This window comes from Malaclemys terrapin, chromosome 7 (assembly GCF_027887155.1).
Source record: "Malaclemys terrapin pileata isolate rMalTer1 chromosome 7, rMalTer1.hap1, whole genome shotgun sequence".
Lineage (NCBI taxonomy): Eukaryota > Metazoa > Chordata > Testudines > Emydidae > Malaclemys > Malaclemys terrapin.
Window position 1 is genome coordinate 113615806 of NC_071511.1, and position 22905 is coordinate 113638710.

The window sequence follows — 22905 nt, forward strand, 5'->3', positions numbered from 1 at the left end:
AGTGGATACCGTTAAGACCTGTGCTCCTGGAAAGACTTTTCTGTTATGCGTACCTGCATCTATGTATTACCAAGGACAGTTTAACAAAAGCTGCTATGTAATAATTAGGCTTGGCAGAATCAAACTTTAATTTTTGATGGATAATATCTGTTTATTTTTAAGCATTTTTTTTATTTAAATGTTCACCATTGCAGGGAATAATGGGGGGAGTCAGACAAGAATTATTTAATGACAGTAGATGTTGAGATTCAAAAAGTCAAAGCTTTGTAACTGTTAAAACACAAATTGTCAACATATCATGTCAAACTATAGAAAGTAAATATCCTTACATCAAACTTTAATAATTTTTCCAGCAGCATTTTTCTTTGTCTGTAAATTTTGGTTATCTCCTGAGGAAATATTTGTATGTGTATATGACAAAATCGACATTTACCCGATAAGGTAATCCTACTAAGTCTAGTAACAATAATTAATTCACTGCCTAGCTGGTTGAACTGAAAATAATTGAAACAGGAGGGATATGTTTAGGCCTTAGACCCTGGGCTTGAATCTTGCCACCTTTAGAGCATGATACAAGACTAATCTCTCTCATCAATCTTTCATCTAAGAACAAAGTTGTGAAATGGCCACAGCTGTGTGCGCTAGGAAGTGTACCACCTAGATCTGAGTCCTCTGAAGTCAGCTATTTAATCTGTTGGGAAGAGGGTTAAGAGATTTGCTCCTCTTCCAGGAAGCATCTGATCTGTTTCTAAATGGATTCAGTGGCATCCGAATACAACAAGGCTGGGTGCTTTAGGAATATATAGAATAATATAATCCATTCTATATGATGCTAAAACGGGAAAATGTTAACTGGAGAACATAAATAAGTAGCAGTAAGAGATTCTCTTTTTTGGGACTTGTGGGCGATGATGCATTATCCTATAGATGTAAGATAATTGATATGACTTGGTGATGAATTTCTCATACTGAGAAGACTGTAAGGATGTGTAATGGAGCACGCACCTCCAAGTGACCAGGAGTGGTACCACAGTCCTTTTCTCGCCCCTAGTGTCCCTTGCAGGCTGCCAGCCAACCTTGGGAGGCCTTCAGTAGCTTGGCCCTCTGGCCAAGTTGCAATGTCTGAGTGAACCCCTTCTCCTGGGGTATTAAAGAGTCCAATACATAAATAAACCATCTCTCTGCCCTTGCTAGGGTCTTCAGCCCCAGTTTGGGGACCTTTAAATGCAGCCCCTTGTTCGGAATATCAAATAAGCCCTGTCCCCTTCTTGAGGTCTACACCACTTTACCTATGGTAGCTAGGGAAAGTCAGGCTGGCCCAGTATTCCAGGTTCCAACCCAGGGACTGTATACACAGTAGCTCACATGCTGCTCAACTTCAGTCCTTCACTGCTATTTCCTAGGGCCTCTTCCTACTGGGACCCTTTATCCCCAGCCCTATCTCAGGTCCTTCTCTCCCAGCTAGGTAAGCTTAGCCAGCCATAAATTCTGACTATCAGGCTCCTTTGGCCAGAGAGGAGCACCCTTCTTCACTCCACTGGGCCCAGCCAAGAGTTGACCTGCTGAGGCTTTGCAGCTCCTTTTATCTGAGCCTGCTGGGCTCTGATTAGCTGTTGTTAGCCCTTGGCGTAGCAGGTCTCTCTAGTTTCCAAGATGGATGCTCCAGTGAGGCTTCTCTAGGCAGGCCTGGAGGACTTACCTTTCCTGCTCTTTTCCTCCCACCCTTCAGCTTCCTGGGGTGGGATGTGGCAGAGCAGTGGGGTCTCCAGTAAGGGGTCATGAAGGCCTGGTACACCCCGTCACAGTGTGATGCTGTGCTTTTGTGGGTGCTACCGTTCTGGTAAGGATTCAGCCATCTGCAGCTTAAAATGCAACCTCTGAATGACTGTTCAGGGAAAAAAGTATGCAGTGGGCAAGGAACAAGGCAGTAAATTTAGTTGAACTAACGACAACCGCTGCCTTGTTCTTGGTGAATTAGGCCACTTTCCTTTGACGCATAGAATTAATAAATGCAGCACTTGGCACTTTGTATAGAACGTATTCTCTTAAAAAGGTTGTACAGGTTGAACCTCTCTAGTCCGGCACCCTGGGGACCTGACCGATGCCGAACCAGAGAATTTTCTGAACCACAGGAGGTCAATATTGTAGCGAGCGGGTCTCTTTTTATTTTTATCTCGCCGAGGCGAATAAATGGAACAACACTTGCAATACCGCCTAGCCAAGGCTTACCAGCTCTCTTCATAACAAAGTGTTGTTGCACAATTTTACTGTATTGGCATAAGGAAATAAGTAGATAAAGCATGAAAAACATAAAATGAAATCATGCCGGACCACGGATGTTGCCGGACCAGAGAGTGCTGTACTAGAGATGTTCAACCTGTACAACTATTAACTAATTAATAAAATACCACCAAATTTGATACTGTCCTTAACAAAGTACAAAATTAATATAATCCTTTAAAAAATGAACCACAAAATAATAAAATGTTATGAACAACTAGACAACACAAAGTCTTTTAACTGATCCATACTGCTCACCTTTCTCGTTTGTCTATTGTTATAATAAGCAGCAGCCCTTCTACTTAGCAAACATAGGCAGAGGTCCTGTTCCAGAACTGGGTACCTGTTCAGGTTTGACGTAAAACTACAAAGCTATAATGCATCTGCACCCCAAGATTATGGCAAAGTGTAGTTAAGTGTTCCCACTCCATGAAGGTGATCTTTCAGTTCTTCTTTGGGATCTAGAGTGAGTGGATCAAGCAACAGGCCTGAGAGTTTGAAACCAGAGTCGATCGATAGTTTGGCAGAGAGTTGGAATCTTGCTCCTTTCTTCCCAAGGGACTGCCAAAATAGGGATCAAGCATGAAATGTGCAAGTTGTAATTTAGCTTATAATGAAGGGGGTCATTTGCTGGAACATTCTGAAAATTGTGCCAATATTTAATATTCTGAATGTGTACATATGTAGGGAAACACATGGCTTTAAAGTGTTTTTCTTTATCTTGCTGAGCTGCAGCGTGGGGGGTTAGTTTTGAAAGTCTCCTAATTGGAATCTGGATGTTACCTAGATGAGGATCTAAGTTCTCAGCGTTACATTTTAACTCTTCTAAACAGGAAGAATTCCCTCTTCAAATTTGGCATCCACATAAAAATTAAGTGCACAGGATGCAGAATTGTGTAAGGGTCAGAGGATGGGGAGTTGAAACACCTGTGAGGAAATCCTGGTCCCATTGAAGTCTATGGCAAAATCCCATTGATTCTTGTCTCAACTCTGCCACTGGATTGGTGCTTGAGCTTGGCCAAGTTGCAGACATTCGGTCCCACAAATTCTCTATCTATAAAATAGGAATAATGAGACTTAGCGTCCTCTGTAAAATATTTAGAGATCTTGGATGAGGTGCCCTTTATTGTTCTCTTTAAGCCTTCTTTAGCTGTAGTAGTAGTTTCAGTAGATTCCCCCTAGCGCTGGCTTATGCTTCGAGTGTTGATTGGGATGTTCTGCAGATAATTGTCTCACAGGTGGTAAAGTCAGAACTAATCGATCAGCTAGTTAAATCCCACCACAGATCAAATAATCCCTTCAAGTAGTTCTTTTGCCCTGTCAACAAACACTTTGTTTGATATTTTGGTGCTACATGCAGGTTTCTGTGCTGCTGAAATGTGTTTTAATTAGATGGTCCTGGAAATTTAATTTTTATATATAATAAAAACTGTCTTTTATTTAGTGCAGATAAACTGACCTCCCAAGTGAGGGTATAATCATATTTTACCCTCTCATTCTGTTTCACTCAGTATTTTCAGTCCTATCCTGTTTTGTTCCCTTAACTTAGGGCCTGATCTTGCAAATACTTAAGCATAGGTATATATTTTAAATCGGTGGGACTACTCATGTGAATAAATCATGCATGATTACAGGATCAGGCTCATACATGGTAAGCATTTTTTTGGCTTAGAAATCTCCCTTTCTCCATATTGTAAGCACAGTGCACATTATCTGTGATGTTAAGAAAGTAATAAAGTAGAGGTAGTCAAAAAACCCAGACAGTTTTCTGTGAAATTTTTTGAACAAAAAGTTTTCACTGAATTTTTTTTGATAGAAAGTGTTTGATTTTCACAGGAAAAACCTTGAAATAAAATTAATTACAATTTTCTGTTTTTTCAAAATCTGAGTGGCTAAGTTGCAGTGTTTAATGTTTCTTTTTGCCACTCAGTAGGTGTTCAAAAGCTGAGGTAGTTTGGAAAAGTGAGAGTGCACAAAGGGAACCCTCCCCAAATTATAGCCGTTATTCATAGATTCATAGATTCTAGGACTGGAAGGGACCTCGAGAGGTCATCGAGTCCAGTCCCCTGCCCGCATGGCAGGACCAAATACTGTCTAGACCATCCCTGATAGACATTTATCTAACCTACTCTTAAATATCTCCAGAGACGGAGATTCCACAACCTCCCTAGGCAATTTATTCCAGTGTTTAACCACCCTGACAGTTAGGAACTTTTTCCTAATGTCCAACCTAGACCTCCCTTGCTGCAGTTTAAACCCATTGTTTCTGGTTCTATCCTTAGAGGCTAAGGTGAACAAGTTCTCTCCCTCCTCCTTATGACACCCTTTTAGATACCTGAAAACTGCTATCATGTCCCCTCTCAGTCTTCTCTTTTCCAAACTAAACAAACCCAGTTCTTTCAGCCTTCCTTCATAGGTCATGTTCTCAAGACCTTTAATCATTCTTGTTGCTCTTCTTTGGACCCTTTCCAATTTCTCCACATCTTTTTTAAAATGCGGCGCCCAGAACTGGACACAATACTCCAGCTGAGGCCTAACCAGAGCAGAGTAGAGCGGAAGAATGACTTCTCGTGTCTTGCTCACAACACACCTGTTAATGCATCCCAGAATCATGTTTGCTTTTTTTGCAACAGCATCACACTGTTGACTCATATTTAGCTTGTGGTCCACTATAACCCCTAGATCCCTTTCTGACGTACTCCTTCCTAGACAGTCTTTTCCCATTCTGTATGTGTGAAATTGATTTTTCCTTCCTAAGTGGAGCACTTTGCATTTGTCTTTGTTAAACTTCATCCTGTTTAACTCAGACCATTTCTCCAATTTGTCCAGATCATTTTGAATTATGACCCTGTCCTCCAAAGTAGTTGCAATCCCTCCCAGTTTGGTATCATCCGCAAACTTAATAAGCGTACTTTCTATGCCAATATCTAAGTCGTTGATGAAGATATTGAACAGAGCCGGTCCCAAAACAGACCCCTGCGATACCCCACTCGTTACGCCTTTCCAGCAGGATTGGGAACCATTAATAACAACTCTCTGAGTACGGTTATCCAGTCAGTTATGCACCCACCTTATAGTAGCCCCATCTAATTTGTATTTGCCTAGTTTATCGATAAGAATATCATGCGAGACCGTATCAAATGCCTTACTAAAGTCTAGGTATACCACATCCACCGCTTCACCCTTATCCACAAGGCTCGTTATCCTATCAAAGAAAGCTATCAGATTGGTTTGACATGATTTGTTCTTCACAAATCCATGCTGGCTGTTCCCTATCACCTTACCACCTTCCAAGTGTTTACAGATGATTTCCTTAATTACTTGCTCCATTATCTTCCCTGGCACAGAAGTTAAACTAACTGGTCTGTAGTTACCTGGGTTGTTTTTATTTCCCTTTTTATAGATGGGCACTATATTTGCCCTTTTCCAGTCTTCTGGAATCTCTCCCGTCTCCCATGACTTTCCAAAGATAATAGCTAGAGGCTCAGATACCTCCTCTATTAGCTCCTCTATTCATTCCTTTAGATTTGTTGGCAAAAAAGGGAGTGAAAGGGAGTGGAATTTTGAAATAAAATTTTCAATTCTGAAGTAAAAATTTTCATTTCGCTTTGAAACTTGTCAGGAAAATTTTGAAAAAAATTGAAATATTTTTCACATGAAAACAGATTTTTGACAAAATCCCGTTTTTCATCAGGAAAATGTTTTGACTGAAAAACTGTGACCAGCTCTATTAATAACATATTGTATGTACCTTAATTTGGGCTGCTAAACATTTTTCCACAACAGAATTATAGAGAAACCGTTATGCTGTTTTCTCGTGTTCTGTCTTTCTTTACAGAGATGACTTAAATTTCACTGGGGGCAACTATTCTGTGTGACTGAGTGACTTGTTGTTGTTTATCAGTGGAATTATTGGTTTCAAGACTCCATATGCCAAATTGATCTCTGGTGTAACTTTGAAGTTCCTAGTCCTGAATTTTCTTTACCTTGCCTCTCCTGTAAATTGCAGACACCAGTGCAAAGTGAGTGTAAAATGCTACCATCATGGCTTTGTAGCATTACTCACTCCATTTGAGGACCCAATCCGGAATCCTTTGAAGTCAATGGAAAGATTCCCATAGACTACAGTAGAGCCGGATCAGATCCTAAACCACAACTCAGGGTGCAGGGCAATGCAAATTCAGCAATCAATTTGATTCCATGACTCTACTTATACTATGCTAAGTTCCTGTTGGTGAAGAATTGAGTCAGTGGAGCTTCTGAGTAAAGAATGCTCTCTCCTTCCAATAAACCAAGCCAGTAATTCTTACTGGAAATGTGTTATCACAGTTTAAGGCTGTGACATCCTCTCCATTAATAACCTTTCATAGAATCATAGAATATCAGGGTTGGAAGGGACCTCAGGAAGTCATCTAGTCCAACCCCCTGCTCAAAGTAGGACCAATCCCCAGACAGATTTTTACCCCAGATCCCTAAATAGCCCCCTCAAGGATTGAACTCACAACTCTGGGTTTAGCAGGCCAATGCTCAAACCACTGAGCTATCCCTCCCTCTTCCCTTTGTTTACATAGGTTTATGGATGAATTATAAAATGGTGATACAGGCTGACAGTGGCCATAAAATATTTCAATCCAGAAGCAATTTTAAAGTGTACATATTTGCAATGTTGCTTCATTCTAGTATAACTGAAAAATGAAACCTTGCTAAATATTAGCCCACCAGATAGCCTAATAGTTCTTATATTGTGCAAACCAAAATAACATGACACAGAAATTAAACCTTTTAAAAGTGGCTTCTGCTCTTGCACAATAACTGCTTGCTGGATTTTCAGTATGGCTTTTTTTGAGATATTTAAAAAGTTTTCACTCTGCTTCTAATTTAGTGCCTGCAGTAAACTGCAGACAGCATCAATTATAGGCACAAAAGAAAGCATTCAGGCTACCAACAGATCCTGGGTGTAAAAGTGGGGGTGTAAAATAGAAGCAAATTTTTCTGATATATCCTTTATTTTCCATAATATGTGACCCAGAATAACACCTCAATGGAGTCAGTAGGGATCTGTGTGGCCAGATCACTGGGTCCATGCAGAGCCTCACTGAAGTCAGTGGGGTGCTATGTAGGTGCCAGGGTGGAGCTCGTTGCCCTATCAGGGTCAAAGATCCCTTCCACTGTCAGGTAATGAGAATCTGTAGACATTAAATGCTATATGTCTTTACCTTGCTCTCCCAGGCAGACAATAGATTTTATACTCTGGTGAGGAGTGCTCTAGAAATACCTGTAAGCAGTTAAATTATTACTCTACAAAGATGGGTTTTCTAGATGAGGAGATTAAATACATAAAACAAGTATACGTAATATAATGGGCTACCAAGAAATCCTGCCAAACATTCAAAATTTTGGATGGGCAGCCAGCTTTAAATCTGAATTTCTTCTTTGCTTTTGGTCAGTTTGTGGCACAGTTTTTTAGTATTGTTTAATGGGACTTTTTAACATATATTTGTAGGACAATACGGCCCCTGATCATGTTTCAGTGTGCAGAAGGGAATGCAAAGTGGCTGTGCATTCCCTAGTCAGAAATACAGCCATCTGCCCATCTTAGTGTTTTGTACAGCACCCATCACTGTAGTATATAAGTACTTCACAGGACAATTAGTTCCATGTAGTGAGGTTTCTAGAGGAAATCTCTGATCCATTTGCTGCACTGTGCTCTCTGCTTTCTTCTTTTCTAAAGGAAGGTGAAGAGGACCAGGATTTGTATTGAAAGGATGGGGTAAGGCTGACTTAAACCTAATCCTGGCCCACTACTCAGTAAGTTACCATGAGGAAGATAAACCATTACTTTGCTTCAGAGAAGAGTCACTGCAGTTGTTGCAGGATGTTAACTTCTGCTGTGTTGTGGTCCCACACCCCCACAACAGTCCCTGTTTTTATATAAGTGGAGGACTGGAGTCTGTAGTCATAGTTTTCTCTTCATTGGCTGCTTTCAGTTCTTTAGTGCCTTTCCCACTGCATAGCTCTACCCAATGAGGTGTTCTTTGATGGCTTTTTTTAATATTAAGGCCACATCTCTCTGTTTTTGCACTTGGTTTGCATTTGGGTCATCTAGACTTCATCAAAAGTTAGGGCTAGTCTACACTAGAAGCACTACAGTGTGCAGCTATACTGATCAGCTGTGCTGCTAAAGCATGTCTGGTGAAGATGCTCTGTGCTGACGGGAGAGCGCTCTCCTGCTGACTTAATAAAACTACCTCTGCAAGAGGCGGTAGCTATGTTGGTGGGAGAAGTTCTCCTGCCGACATAGCTGTGTCCACACTGGTGCTTAGGTCGGTGTAACTTACGTCGCTCAAGGGGGTGGCTTATTCACACCTCTGAGTGATGTAAGTTATACCGAAGTAAGTGGGAGTGTAGATAAGGCCTTTAAGTTCAGTAAGGTCCCTTTTTATTATCAACCTCATAATAATACATTATATAGCCCAACTGAGTGCTGGATAGAAACTTGCTACAAAACTCAGCTACATAAATAAATACAGAGACATCTGATTGCATTTCTTTTTTTTTTAATAATATACTGTAAAGTCCAATAATAGTGGATTGGAAGAAATAGTTCGTCAGAATGTTGTGCTAGTAATTTTGGCCAGAAAATAAGCAGTGAGGGAAACTGTCAAGATTTCATGGAGCTTTGCATTTATAATAATTTTGGGTCATAAATCATTCTGCTGAACAATGGATCAATTTTTCAGCAATTTGGGGACAATCACTGTACTCAGGGTGTGTTTTTCATAAATGATCGAAAGTGTCTCCCACAGGATAAACACTGGCTGTGCAAAACCCAGCATTCTCATCAGAAATCTCCTCTCCTAGTTACACTTGTCATTTCTGCTACAAAGATCAGGTTCTCTTTGGGCCAATCCTGGATTCCTTGCACACCCAACCCCCTACTGACTTCAGGCACAGCCCCATGTTATTGGCAGCATAGAGCTGCAGGGGTAGCTCCTTGGGTAATTTTATTGCAAAAAAGCAGAATTCTCCCTGGAGCTCTCCAGCAGACAAAGGGAAGTACCCTCTATATTTGATCAGCGCAAAGGCCTGAGCAATCCCTTTCGAGGGCCCAGTGACCTATTTAAAAGGCCTGGTAGTGACACCCACCTGATTATTTCCCCCCACATCCTCCAAACCAAAAGTATCAACATTTGGGAAAGGGAAAGAAGTAGACAGTCCAAAATTAAAATGGGAACAATGGCTTTCAAGACAAGTTGTTGAGAGTATCTCTGAGCCCCATTTGTACTAGCCTAAAATCACACTAAAACTCACCACCTTCTGTGTAGAGTAGGTATGGTGACTGATTACATAGACTTGGGGTGAAATTCACCTCCCCACTGTGTTTCTCTCTCTTTTTTACACACACCCCACCCCACCCAGTAAATGGGCCTTGGTTCCAGTTAAGATGGGAGACTTGACTTAACCATTCAGTTTTTTTGGGGGGTGTTGTTTTTGACAGATGTATATTGAACAAAACAAGTTGAAACGACAAAGTCATCTGCTACTGCAAAATTCTGCTCCTGATCAGCAGCTTATGAAAGCTTTAGATGACAATGCCAAGTTGACCCAAACACTGGAAGAAGAGAGACATCAACACCAGCAAAAGGTAGTGTAAGATTTTTCACCTACTATAGGATTTTAGATAGCTTCTCAAAACTCCTATTAATTGCCATTTATTAAATGTGCCCAGCACAGTTAAATGCAGAGATCTGGTCCCTCCCCTATCCCCTGTCTCTTTGGGTCATTGATAGGGTTTGAACACACAATCTTCAGCACTTACGCCCTGATTCAGAAAGCATCTCTCTTCAAGAAAGCAAGTAAGCTAAGCATGTGCTTACTTTAAGCATGTGCATGTACTTAAAATTACCGGTATGTCCTGAATAGGGATGAAGTTAAAGATGTTCTTTCCTGAATCAGGTCTTGAAAGCATGCTCCTTTAACACTGGAGGTAAAGGAATGACTCTGCTAGCTGGTAGCCGTAGTAGGCACTTAACTCTTCTGTGAACCAGCCACTGGACGCTGATAAAGGCATGTGCTAGTATGGATTAAAGCACTAGGACACTCAATGGATGATAAGTTTGAGTGTTGCTTTTTAAATTAATAGGGGTGATATGATGTCACATTGACGTGCGTTAATATTGATGTGCCTTGGGGAAAGCAGTGATTTTCAGGAAGGATTTAAATGAAGAGAAGGCAGGATCCAGGCATCCTGCAATGGGAAGGTGGTTCCTGGTTCCAGAGATGCAGGAAAATGAGAGCAGTAGAAGGAAGTATAAATCCCACAGTATCGGGGAACTATAGAAAAAGATAGAAATTATACAAAATGCTGTGAATATGGGTGCCGTGGAAAACCCCAGCGTTATGAAAGGCATGAGGAAGATGACATCTCTGAAGTAAGACTATGTAAGTATGGTATCTGTGGATCTATGACCATTTCCACCAGCTGAGGATCTGCACCTATAAATCGCTTTAGTTTCCAGTGTGTGTATACCATAAGGCGGTGGTCCCCAAACCTTTTTGTCCATGCCCCCTTCCCCGGAAGCCACAGTGGAGTCGGAGCCACAGTCAGGAGTGGGGCTGGTGCTGCAGCTGGGGCCTCGGCTGGGATTGGGGCTGCAGTCGTGGCTGGGAGCAGAACTAGGGCTGGGAGCTGCGGGTTACAGCTGGAATCGGAGCCAGGAGCCGGTGGCCAACGCCAGGGCCGGATCTGGGGGTGGGAACTGAACATGGGGGCAGAGCAGGGCTGGGTAGTGCTCCCTCCTCACCCCCTCCCCGGGGTCTGGCCTGGGCCCTGCCGTGCCCCCCTGAATATTCCTCCATGCCTCCTACCCCACAGTTTTTGGGACCACTGCCATAGGGTAATGCTCAGTAGTTGTACTTTCACATGTACAGTAAAGCCAAAGATACATTCACTTAATATATTTATTTAAAAACATACTTGAGGTGTAATAGCCGGCTTACAGAAAATCTCTGATTTTTTGTAAACTAGACCAAATTGTATATATTTAATAGCTATGGAAGTGATTGCTTCAACATACTTGAATGCTGCCACTCAATCTGATGTCATTCTGTAGTTCATCCATTAACAACTGCATGAACTACGGAAGGAGTGAGTTTAAATTATAACCTTTTAAACAGAAGCAGTTAACTAAAAAAAAAAAAAAAAAACAACACATTAGTGTTTGCTTCAGATGAGGAAACTGTGTTCAAATAAGATGATTAAATCTCTAAAGAAAAAAAGTTTTTGTGGCTCTCTTTCAAAAATGTTTGCTTAAAAAGACTTCTCATGTATGTTTCTGCCTTTCTCATATTCTTAAGGCCTACAGTGTCTGATAGATGGCCCCGCTATTTATCAAGGCAAAAGACAGAATGAGCATTTATTTTTTTTATTGTAACAAAAATGTTTGCCACCCGCAGGTTAAAGAATTAGAAGAGAAGCTAGAAAATGAAGCACTACATAAGGAGATCAGTTGTCTGCAGCAGCAGCTGGGACTTCTGGAAGAAGATAAAAAGGAGTTGGAACTAAAGTGGCAGAACTCTGAAGAAAAAGTTAAAAACCTAAAGCATTCAGGTAAAATCACTTAAATTAAATTAAGTTTAGAAGTGAAATTCTCTCAAGTGTTACTGGTGCAGACCTAATAGAATTATACATGATACTTTTGAGACAAAGCCATGAACTTCTGTGCATAATTTGTGTTTCATGGTATGAAGTTCAGTGACGTGACTCAACTCAACATAATGTCTAGAATCTATTCAGTAGAAAAATCTTTTAAAATGTTGTGGCATTGCGATGAGGCATACAAACCTCACTGGAGAACAAGGGGTTAAAGAACAGCTCTGGTCCCAGGCAGCCCTGTCCAGCCACACTTGCAGGGCCTGCACAAACTGGAGGCAGGGGCTTTAAAAAAGGGAAGCAAAGCAGCTCAGAGGCAGGGGGCAGTGGAACGGAGCAGACAGCTGCTCCGAGGGAGCCCAGGAACTCATTGCCTGAGACCTGACAACGCAGACCTCTGCAAACCTATAAAGGAGAGTCAGGTGACTGAGTGTGCAGGTCAGCGACTTCTCTGATTTACTGTGGGAAGTTAACGGAGGCTTGCTTAGGAGATGGCCTGGGGGGGCAGCTGTGTAGCACTGCAAGGTAGAGTGTAGCTGCCCACCATAGGGCCCTGGGCCAGAGCAGTGGAGGGGGTGGGCCATGGTTCCCATACCCACTTCAAGAGGATATTACATTTACAAGAGCATTCACCTGGGTTGAGAACCCAGCTGGAAAAGACCTTGACTGTTCAAGGGCCTAGACCCCAAGTCCCCATGTTAAAGGGAAGGACTGGAAATTTTTGGAGAGACGGGGGAGGCACTGAAGGACGGGACTGTGTTTTCAAGAGGGAGATGGCCTGCACCCTCCTGCTTGACCACTAAGCAGCATGGTCGGTGGTTGTTCACCTTCCACGGGCATATAAAATTAAATCTTTAGGTAACTCCGAGTTTACAGTAAGTAAAGATTCAATGCAGTGTTTACATGTGAAAGGATAATCCTTTTAAGTTCAGCTGTAACTTGTATCTTTCATTGACTCAAAAGACATAAATAAATAGAACATGACCGTTCTGTTAATTCTTTCACAGAGATATACACACACACAATACACCATGGCTTATCATGTAGCACCCCTATTGTACAGATGATGAGGGGGGGAAGTTCATTTTTTCCATATGTGGAAAAATTCCATATATGGAAGTTATCAAGCAACTTAGGAAATCACACAAGCATTTACTCTTGATCTGGCAGTTATCAGTGAATTTGTAGGAATGATTTAGCCCTTCAGACTGAGTTGTGAGAAAACAACTCCTGCTGAAGTGAGGTCTTTTTCCCCCATATTATAGGCTCTTCTGATACTGACATTTAAAAGGTAAATACTGTATTCAGAGCTTGGCACAGGGAATTAACCACACGACTCCTGTGGGTTTTAATGGCTGAAATCCATGGGAATTGTGTGTCTAATTCCCTGTGCATCATGCTAAATATTTATCCCCTTACTATCTGACTGAAAAAATTGTCTGACTTTCTGACTATTTGTCCAGTTCATAGGCTAAACTAAAGCCTCCAGAACACTGACAAAAATCACTTACAGTACGTACCGTATGGAACAACTACTGTAATTTAGTTATCAAAGTCTTATATGCTAGAATGGTGCCTGACCAGCTTACAGCATCATGCCTATTAAATGCTAAAAACTGTAATTTAACTCTCTTTATTTAAAATTGCCATTTCATAATAAATTCAAAATATAGTTAGCAGCTGGTGAACTACTGTTTAACTCTCCAAACACAGCTGGAATGTGTAGATGGAAAATGTCAGAGAAAAAGCATACCAATGTGGTGGTGTGAGCTTCTGGAAAAAATATTTTACAATTTTGTGTGTGTCAAATTAATCATAGATGCATAGAATTTAGCTGGAAAGACATATTAGATCATGCAGTCCATCTCACAATCAATGTGGGATTGTTAGATGCTCGCTTACCAGGATGATAAGCACACATAAGCAGATAAAATTACCTAGAATATATTTTCTTAGGGCTCGCTTTTTCAGTCTATTTTTAAAAGTCCCAGGTAACATGGTTGTCATGGTATTTTCCTGATAGCCATCCTAAATTTGGTGTGTGATTAAGTTTAAAAAACAGAAAACCAAATAATTCCTTTCCATCCTTTGGTTTTACATCTGTCATATCATTATATTCCATTATCTCCCCTCTGAGTCACTGGTTAGCCAAGGTGCACATATTTAGATAGTTTAGTTTTTCCATAAATTTTGAACTTCGTGATCATTGTTTTTGCTCTTCCCTAAAGAATTAAATTAAAGTTCTAAGATGCTGAGAATTGAACACCTGAGTAAGTTTCCCATTGTTAGAGCATGTCTCTGAGAGTGGGGAAATTGAAAGTTGATCCCAGGCTTCCACCAGATTCTGATTCTGGCACAGTTTGTTTCATGTGCAATGTGGATAGAAGGCAGCCAGATGTCCAAAACATGTGAGATACACATGGAAATACCATTATTTTCTACAGGGGATTGTGTGTGCCTGTCATATGTAATGCTATGAAAATGTAACCCAGGCTGTCATTATTATACTGACACTAATAAGGTCATTCTGGTTATTGTTGGGTAGGCATTTTCACTATAAGTCAGATCAGATACTCAACACAATTAATTAAAATGAACAACAATGGGGGAAGGAATGCAAGCCAAAATAGGGAAAGATCAGGTTAAGGATATTTAGATAAGTTAGAAGTACTCAAGTTGGCAGGGCCTGATGAAATTCATCAGGGTACTTAAGGAACTAGCTGAAGCAATCTTGGAACTGATAGCATTTGTCTTTGAGAACTTGTGAAGGACAAGTGAGGTCCATGAAGACAGGAGAAGGGCAAACATAGTACCTATCTTTAAAAAGAGGAGCTGGGGAATTATTGACTAGTCAGCTGAACTTTGATATTTGGAAAGACACTGGAACAAATTATTAAGCAATTCTTTTGTAAGCATCTGGAGGATAAAAGGGTTATAAGGAATAGCCAACATAGATTTGTCAATAACAAATGATGCCAAACCAACCTAATTTCCTTCTTTGACAGAGTTACTGGCCTAGTGAGTAGGGGGGAAGCAGTAGATGTGATATATCTTGATTGTAGTAAGGCTTCTAACAAAGTCTGTGATGGCATTTTCATAAGCAAACTAGGGAGGTGTAGTCTAGATAAAATTATTATAAGGTGAGTGTAAAACTTTTTGAAAGACCCTACTCAGAGTAGTTATCAATGGTTCACTGCCAAACTGGGAGGATGTATCTAGTGGAGTTTCTCAGGGGTCAGACCTGGATTTGGTATTTTTCAAGATTTTCATTAATGACTTGAATAATGAGGTGGATAGTGTGCTTATAAAATGTTCAGATGACACCAAGCTGGAGGGGGTAGCAAGCATGTTAAAGGACAGGATAAGAATTTAAAAAGACCTTGATAAATTGGAGAATTGGTCTGAAGTTAACAAGATAAAATTCAATAAATACAACTGCAAAGAACTTCACTTAGGAAGGCAAAATCAAATGCCAAAATACAAAATGGGGAATAACTGGCCAGGTGGTATTATTGCTGACAAGGATCTGGGCGTTATGGTGGATCACAAACTCAGTCAACAATATGCTGCAGCTGTGAAAAATGGTATTGTTATTCTGGAGCATGTTAGCAGGAATGTCGTATATAAGACATGGGAGATAATTGTCCTGCTCTACTCAGCACAGGTGAGCCTCAGCTGGAGTACCATGTCCAGGTCTGCATGCCACACTTTAGGAAAGAGGTGCCAAATTGGAGAGAGTCCAGAGGAGAGCAACAAAAATGATAAAAAGTTTATAAAACTTGACCTATGAGGAAAGGTTAAAAAAACTGAGCCTGTTTAGTCTTGAGAAAAGAAGACTGGGTGGGAGGAGGACTGATAAGTCTGCAAATATGTTAAGGGCTGTTATAAAGAGGATGGTGTGATGGGTTCGGTCACAGAGACCCCCTTGAGACTGTCACTGACGTGCGGAGTCTACCTCTGAGCCCATTTTCTCTGCCAGTTTGGGCCTCCAGAACCCTGTCTTGTTGAGCCAGATATGCTAATCTGCTGCAGCACAGACCAAGGGTCGGAACCATGCCCCCAAAGCTGCAGACTTAACTGAAAACGACTTAGCAAGTGCTCCTGTCTCTAGCACCCAGCTCTCAATGGGATCCAAACCCCAAATAAATCCGTTTTACTCTATATAAAGTTTATACAGGGTAAACTCATAAATTGTCCGCCCTGTATAACACTGATAGAGAGATATGCACAGCTGTTTGCTCCCCCAGGTATTAATCATTTACTCTGGGTTATTTAATAAGCAAAACATGACTTTATTAAGTATAAAAAGTAGGATTTAAGTGGTTCCAAGTAATAACAGATAGAACAAAGTAAGTTACTAAGCAAAATAAAACAAAACACGCAAGTCTAAGCCTAATACAGTTAAGAAACTGAATACAGGTAAGTCTCACTCTCAGAGATGTTCCAATAAGCTTCTTTCACAGACTAGACTCCTTTTTAGTCTGGGCCCAATCCTTTCCCCTGGTACAATCCTTGTTAGTTCCAGCTCAAGTGGTAACTAGGGGATTTCTCATGACTGGCAGCCCCCTTTGTTCTGTTCCACCCCCTTTTATAGCTTTGGCACAAGGTGGGAATCTTTTGTGTCTCTGGGTCCGCACCCCTCCTTCTACATGGAAAAGCATGAGGTTTAAGATGGATTCCAGTACCAGGTGACATGGTCACCTGTCCTGTGAGACCCCAAGCCTTCATTCTTCCTGGCCTGACTCACAGGAAGGCTTGCAAATAAACAGACCCATTTACAACCAATTGTCCTAGTTGATGACTCCTAGTTTGAGCCATCAAGATTCCAAACCACCATTAATGGCCCACACTTTACATAATTACAATAGGACTTCAGAGTTATTTCATATTTCTAGTATCAGATACAAGAACAAAACATTTTTACAAATAGGATGACCACACTCAGTAGATTATAAGCTTTGTAATGATACCTTACAAGAGACCTTTGTCATGAAGCATGTTCCAGTTACATTATATTCACACTCATCACATGGACTATAAGGTGGATAGAAAGCTGGCTAGATTGTCGGGCTCAACGGGTAGTGATCAACGGCTCCATGTCTAGTTGCCAGCCGGTTCAAGTGGAGTGCCCTAAGGGTCGGTCCTGGGGCCGGTTTTGTTCAATATCTTCATTAATAATCTGGAGGATGGCATGGACTGCACTCTCAGCAAGTTTGCAGATGACACTAAACTGGGAGGAGTGGTAGATACGCTGGAGGGTAGGGATAGGATACAGAGGGACCTAGACAAATTAGAGGATTGTGCCAAAAGAAACCTGATGAGGTTCAACAAGGACGAGTGCAGAGTCCTGCACTTAGGATGGAAGAATCCCATTCACTGTTACAGACTAGGGACCGAGTGGCTAGGCAGCAGTTTTGCAGAAAAGGACCTAGGGGTTACAGTGGACGAGAAGCTGGATATGAGTCAACAGTGTGCCCCTCTTGCCAAGAAGGCTAATGGCATTTTGGGCTGTATAAGTAGGGGCATTGCCAGCAGATCGAGGGACGTGATCATTCCCCTCTATTCGACATTGGTGAGGCCTCACCTGGAGTACTGTGTCCAGTTTTGGGCCCCACACTACAAGAAGGATGTAGAAAAATTGGAAAGAGTCCAGCGGAGGGCAACAAAAATGATTAGGGGGCTGGAGCACATGAGTTATGAGGAGAGGCTGAGGGAACTGGGATTGTTTAGTCTGCAGAAGAGAAGAATGAGGGGGGATTTGATAGCTGCTTTCAACTACCTGAAAGAGGGTTCCAAAGAGGATGGATCTAGACTGTTCTCAGTGGTACCAGATGACAGAACAAGGAGTAATGGTCTCAAGTTGCAGTGGGGGAGGTTTACAGGTTGGATATTAGGAAAAACTTTATCACTAAGAGTGTGGTGAAGCACTGGAATGGGTTACCTAGGAAGGTGGTGGAATCTCCTTCCTTGGAGGTTTTTAAGGTCAGGCTTGACAAAGCCCTGGCAGGATGATTTAGTTGGGATTAGGTCCTGCTTTGAGCAGGGGGTTGGACTAGATGACCTCCTGAGGTCCCTTCCAACCCTGATATTCTATGATTCTGTGATTAGCATATTTGTATAAAATCATATGGAGTGCAGCGTCACAGACGGTGATCAATTGTTCTCCATATCCACTGAAGATAGAGCAAGAAGTAATGGGCTTAATTGTCAGGAAGGGAAATTTAGGTTAGATATTAGGAAAAGGGTATATGTAAGGGTAGTTAAGCACTGGAATAAGCTTCAAAGGGATGTTGTGGAATCCCCGTCATTGGAGAATTTTAGGAACAGTTGGACAAACACCTGTCAGGCATGGCCTAGATATACTTGGTCCTGCCATGGAGTAGGAGTCTGGATTTGATGACTTCTTGAGGTCCTTTCCAGTCCTTTATATTGCTATGATTCTATGGGGAACCCATAAGTCAAGCTCCGATTCAAAAAAGCCCTTAAAACATGCTGAAGTCCATCCCTGTTCCGGCCAAAATGCTTTCCTGAATCAGAGGCTCAAGCCCAGGTTTACCTGGAGATACGTGAGTAGTCCTGTTGAAGTCATTTGAATAGTCTTTAGTGTTGTTTGGTGTGGTGAATATTGCACATGATTTTCAGTAAAGATATGCAGGTGCTGTTCTGTATGATAGTAGGTTCTTTACGAATGACTATACGGAGATTATTTAAACTTCACATCACTCATTTACATAAAGCACAAAGTAGATTTGAATGTGCATTCACAGTACTCCTTTTCCCATTTACATATTTTATTATTAAAAAGGGCACTATCTACATAAGAATCTCAGATAGGTTTTTAAAGCCACGTGAGGAATTTAAATTAAAATGTAATTAATAGGAATTGAAGATCCACTTTGGAAGTCCCACCCCATCCATCTGTCTGAAATTCCCTCTATACTTAGAAACAGCTGCTAAGATTTCCTGTAACTAAATGACATTAGAGAAAAATATATTTTTTCACTGTTTCCCCTTTGTACTGCGGTAGCTTCCCCCATTGATTGTGTAGATCTCTCACATAGCAACAGAACAAAAAAAACATGTTTTAAAGAACATGACTGTAAACCTGCAAAAATTTATCAAAGCGACGCATGGTAAAGAGTAGAAACTGAAATGATTTTTTTTTTTAATTGACTAGATTTCCAGTTGATGTGATGTCCCTTTCACAACTAGGAAATGTAGCAGTCACTCTGGTTTCTCCTTAAGGCTCCAATCATTGTGTATGAAGAGTTATGCAGCTAGGCATTCAATTCTCAGAAGTTGCCTTGATTGTAGAAATTGTATGCAGCTAGATCAGTGTTCTTGGTGAAGATGAGTGCAAAAACTACCACTGACCCAGTGTGATAGCACATCAGCCATTGAGAAGTGCTGCCATTTTGCTTTTGAATGAATCGGTGGCTTTCTTTACAGGCAGAACTTCTGTTTAGGACTCTGGTTTCAAATCACCCAGTAGCAGATGGGGAAACGCTTTTCCTGAGAACTCATTCTGCTTTTCTGTTGCTCTCATGCAGTTGATGAACTCCAGAAACGAATACACAGGTCAGAAAATCCAGCACCGCCACCTCCACCCCCACCGCCACCTCCGCTTCCTCCCCCTCCTCCCAATCCAATTCGGTAAGTGCTGTAAGTCAAGATATTTGGAAACTGTTTTTCCTTAGGCAGTGGTGTAGGCTGAGCAGTTTTGAACTCAAGCAGACTGAGCAGTGATAAACCAACTTTCTTTAGCTGTTCTGGACTTCTTTTCTTCCTCTCAACCGGCTGGACATCTTGTCTTCCATATTTGGCTGACAAGCTAGACGCATTGACCAGACCCAATTAGTGTTCGTCCTCCAAGAAGTACTCAAGTTCAGTGGCCTGTTTAGACCGTGATTTTTGGGGAAGGAGGGATACCTCTTTGATCTGAATTTGGAAGGTTGTTCTTCCTGTTATTTGATAGCTGTAGTGATATACTCCTATGTGACCTAGAGAAGTGCTTATCTGAATCACTGCTGTTGGGGTACCCTCTGCAAGCAAAAGGGCTGGGTTTGGTACGTCTGCCTCTTCATCCAGTGTGGATGATGGAAATAGCTAAATCTGTGGGATCCCAGGTTTTAGGTAGGATAATCAGCCTTCTAAGCATCCAACAGATTGGACAAGATTTTCATAGTGACACCCAAATCCCACTGAAATTTACTGACAGGTGAGGCACCAAATCCAGCAAAGCACTGAACTGCATGATCTTTAAGTGCTTGAAGAGTCCTACATTAAGACTGTTCACATGCTTAAAGTTAAGTATGTGCTCCAGTGCTTTGCTGTCTTGCTCAACTCACCTGTGAAAATCTCAGTCTAGATGCCTACAATTAGACACATGAGTAAGTGGCTTGATTTTCCAAAACTGCGGAGCACTTGCCATCTGCCAGTGAAGTCATACTTCAGACACATTTTTGAAAATCTTGGCCTTTGCTTTTTGTGTTAATAGATTGTTTAAAAATGAAATTTTCTGTCATACTGCACTAGATGTAACATGCAAATCTTGTTAAGTTATTGGAATAATATACAAAAATTCCAATGATTAGCAATGAAAATTCAACCCTGTTCTGTCATTGTTTAGCTGATTCTGTAAAATATATTTCTGAACACCCATATTTGGACTCTTCCTGCTTTTACCTTTCATTAGCTCATGTGACTTGCTTAATTATTTTACACAATCCAACCACTTTATTCACTACAGTTATATACACATTTGAATAGAATGATTAGTATGTAAATTCCTCCCATGTCACAAACAAAACTGCAGCTCTTGAAAGACAAATTCCATAGGTAATCAGGGTGCCGAAAGTAGCTAACGCAGAGTAACTTTTACATGTGATCTGACGCTCAGATGAAGGAATTTCGGGAGTGCGGAGTAAATGTCATACACAGCTACATTTTCAGGCTATATTTTATGGATTGCTTTAAAAATTAGGAGTTAAATACATCATTATTTTAGGACAGGTTTCTGAATCTTTAGTTCAGTTCTTTTCTTTTCAATAAGGTGTAATTATTTGAGATGGTATGGAAAATTTCAAGCCTAGACCTTGGAATTGATGATGAGAGAAACACTGAAGTGTGTCCTAACATTGGAAGTAGCTAAATTGTGACATAAAGAGATTATTTTTCAAGGCTATGAACAATTAAACAAGATGAAATAGACTGCAAGCATTCCTAAGTGTATCATCTCTGGAGTACTGTCTGTAGAACCAAAAGAACTTGCATATTATGTAACAGCACAGATTGCCAGAAAAAAAAATCTGTAATGACTAATGGGGCAGTAAGTGGGTTTTTTTCAGAAGTTTATTTTTAATTATATTAAATCATACATACATACATACATACACACACACGCTACAGCTGCCATGACAGGTAGTTCAAAGAAAGACAGCAATAATAATGTAAATATTAGTAGAATATTCATCATCAACTTACGAGTATTGAAAGATAAATGGGTATTTCAAAACTTGACATGAACCAGATGTAAATTATTTTACCTTAATAAGGAATCAATATTATTTAATGAAATTGTATTTCTTTGTACTGCAGTCTCCTTGATTGGAAAAAAATGTTATTCTGAAGTATTCTTGGGATATGTTCTTGTAGTATATGAGGAATAGACAGATAAACTTTAGCCATAGAAGATTATGTAGAAGTGTAAACATCTCTACAGTGTTTTTGATAAAAGGGTACATTGCCAAGTTCAAAGACACGATTTTAAAAGCAAAATTCCCTCTGCGTTACTAATAACTGAAATTAAAACTGAAAGAGTATTAGAGAGAGAATTTTCTCTGAATTGTATAGGGTGGCTGTTTTCTTTTCGCATTTCTCTTTCAACTTAGACAATGAATATAGACTGGTCAGTTTCACATTTTGTTTCTGATCAGTTTCTGGTTTTTCACTTTTAGGTTTTCATGTGTTAGCATAATGGTGAAGTGCTTGTTTTGCAAACACTACAAAGGAATGTTTTATGTTTTTTCTAATCCATTGAATTAAACACTTCTGTTGGTCATAAGTTTTGTAAACCTTTATTTTAAAAATAACCCCTACATTCTGGGGGCATACTTAGCCTGAAGGTGTCTATTTCACAGTGCATATCATGGTGGGGTTTTTTATTTATTTATTTTGAACACAACACATAGGCTCTGCTTTTTCTTTTGATCTGGTAAACGTAGGCCAACAAATATTCATTGAAAAATGAGGGAGTGATATGATCACCCTCTAGCAATGTCCTCTGGAGAATAATGCTTGACATTAATATGTGCAATCCGTCATTTTTTGTTGTTGTGCGGGAGGGCTTTAATTTGTTACGTGTCACAATGCCATGTTACCTTTTAATACTCAGATCTTAAGTGTTTTGCATGATGCCCGACAACAATACAAGAAAAGTAAATAATATCTTTGTATTTGTAGGGGTGCTTCACCTCTGTCTCTTCATGGAAATGATTAACGTCTCTTTTGTAAATAGGAGAATTATAAATCAGTGAAGCAAGCGTTCAATGCTGGCTCCTTTTGCAATATATGACATATGTTCAGGGTCAATGCTAAAAGTACAGATGTTGCTCATAAGAGAAAGCAGTGTGACTATCTTCATTTTAATTGTCCTGAAAAGGTCCCTTATGTCCATGATTCGTAAGAGGTCTCATCCTAGCAGCACTGTGAGCAAAAAAGAAAGAGCTCCTCAGCAAGAATCAGGTATGGCTCATCCTATTTCAAGCCGTGTGGATCACTTGTTAGAAAATTCAAACAATATTTGTGTGAAATTAAAAAAATTAAAAAGTAGTTTTCAACAACCCACCCATTTTGGAAGCATTCACCTCTGGCACCAGTTTTAATGCAAAACAGGTTAGTAAAGACTAATTGTTACTATCTGTTCGTAGTAATATGATAGCACATGGAGGACCAAATGTGCTAGGTGCTGTGCA

The 22905-nt window shown here is 40.6% G+C and overlaps 1 protein-coding gene across 1 annotated transcript in view; it reads left to right on the forward strand.

Moving 5' to 3' along the window:
• The window catches only part of SHTN1 (shootin 1), a 97879-nt gene that overhangs the window by 50369 nt on the left and 24605 nt on the right, over positions 1–22905 (forward strand). Inside the window, exons 9-12 of the mRNA XM_054036256.1 lie at positions 9779–9925; positions 11737–11890; positions 19483–19585; positions 22593–22675. Of these exons, the coding sequence (XP_053892231.1) occupies positions 9779–9925; positions 11737–11890; positions 19483–19585; positions 22593–22675 (487 nt within the window). The remainder of the gene's footprint in view (positions 1–9778; positions 9926–11736; positions 11891–19482; positions 19586–22592; positions 22676–22905) is intronic.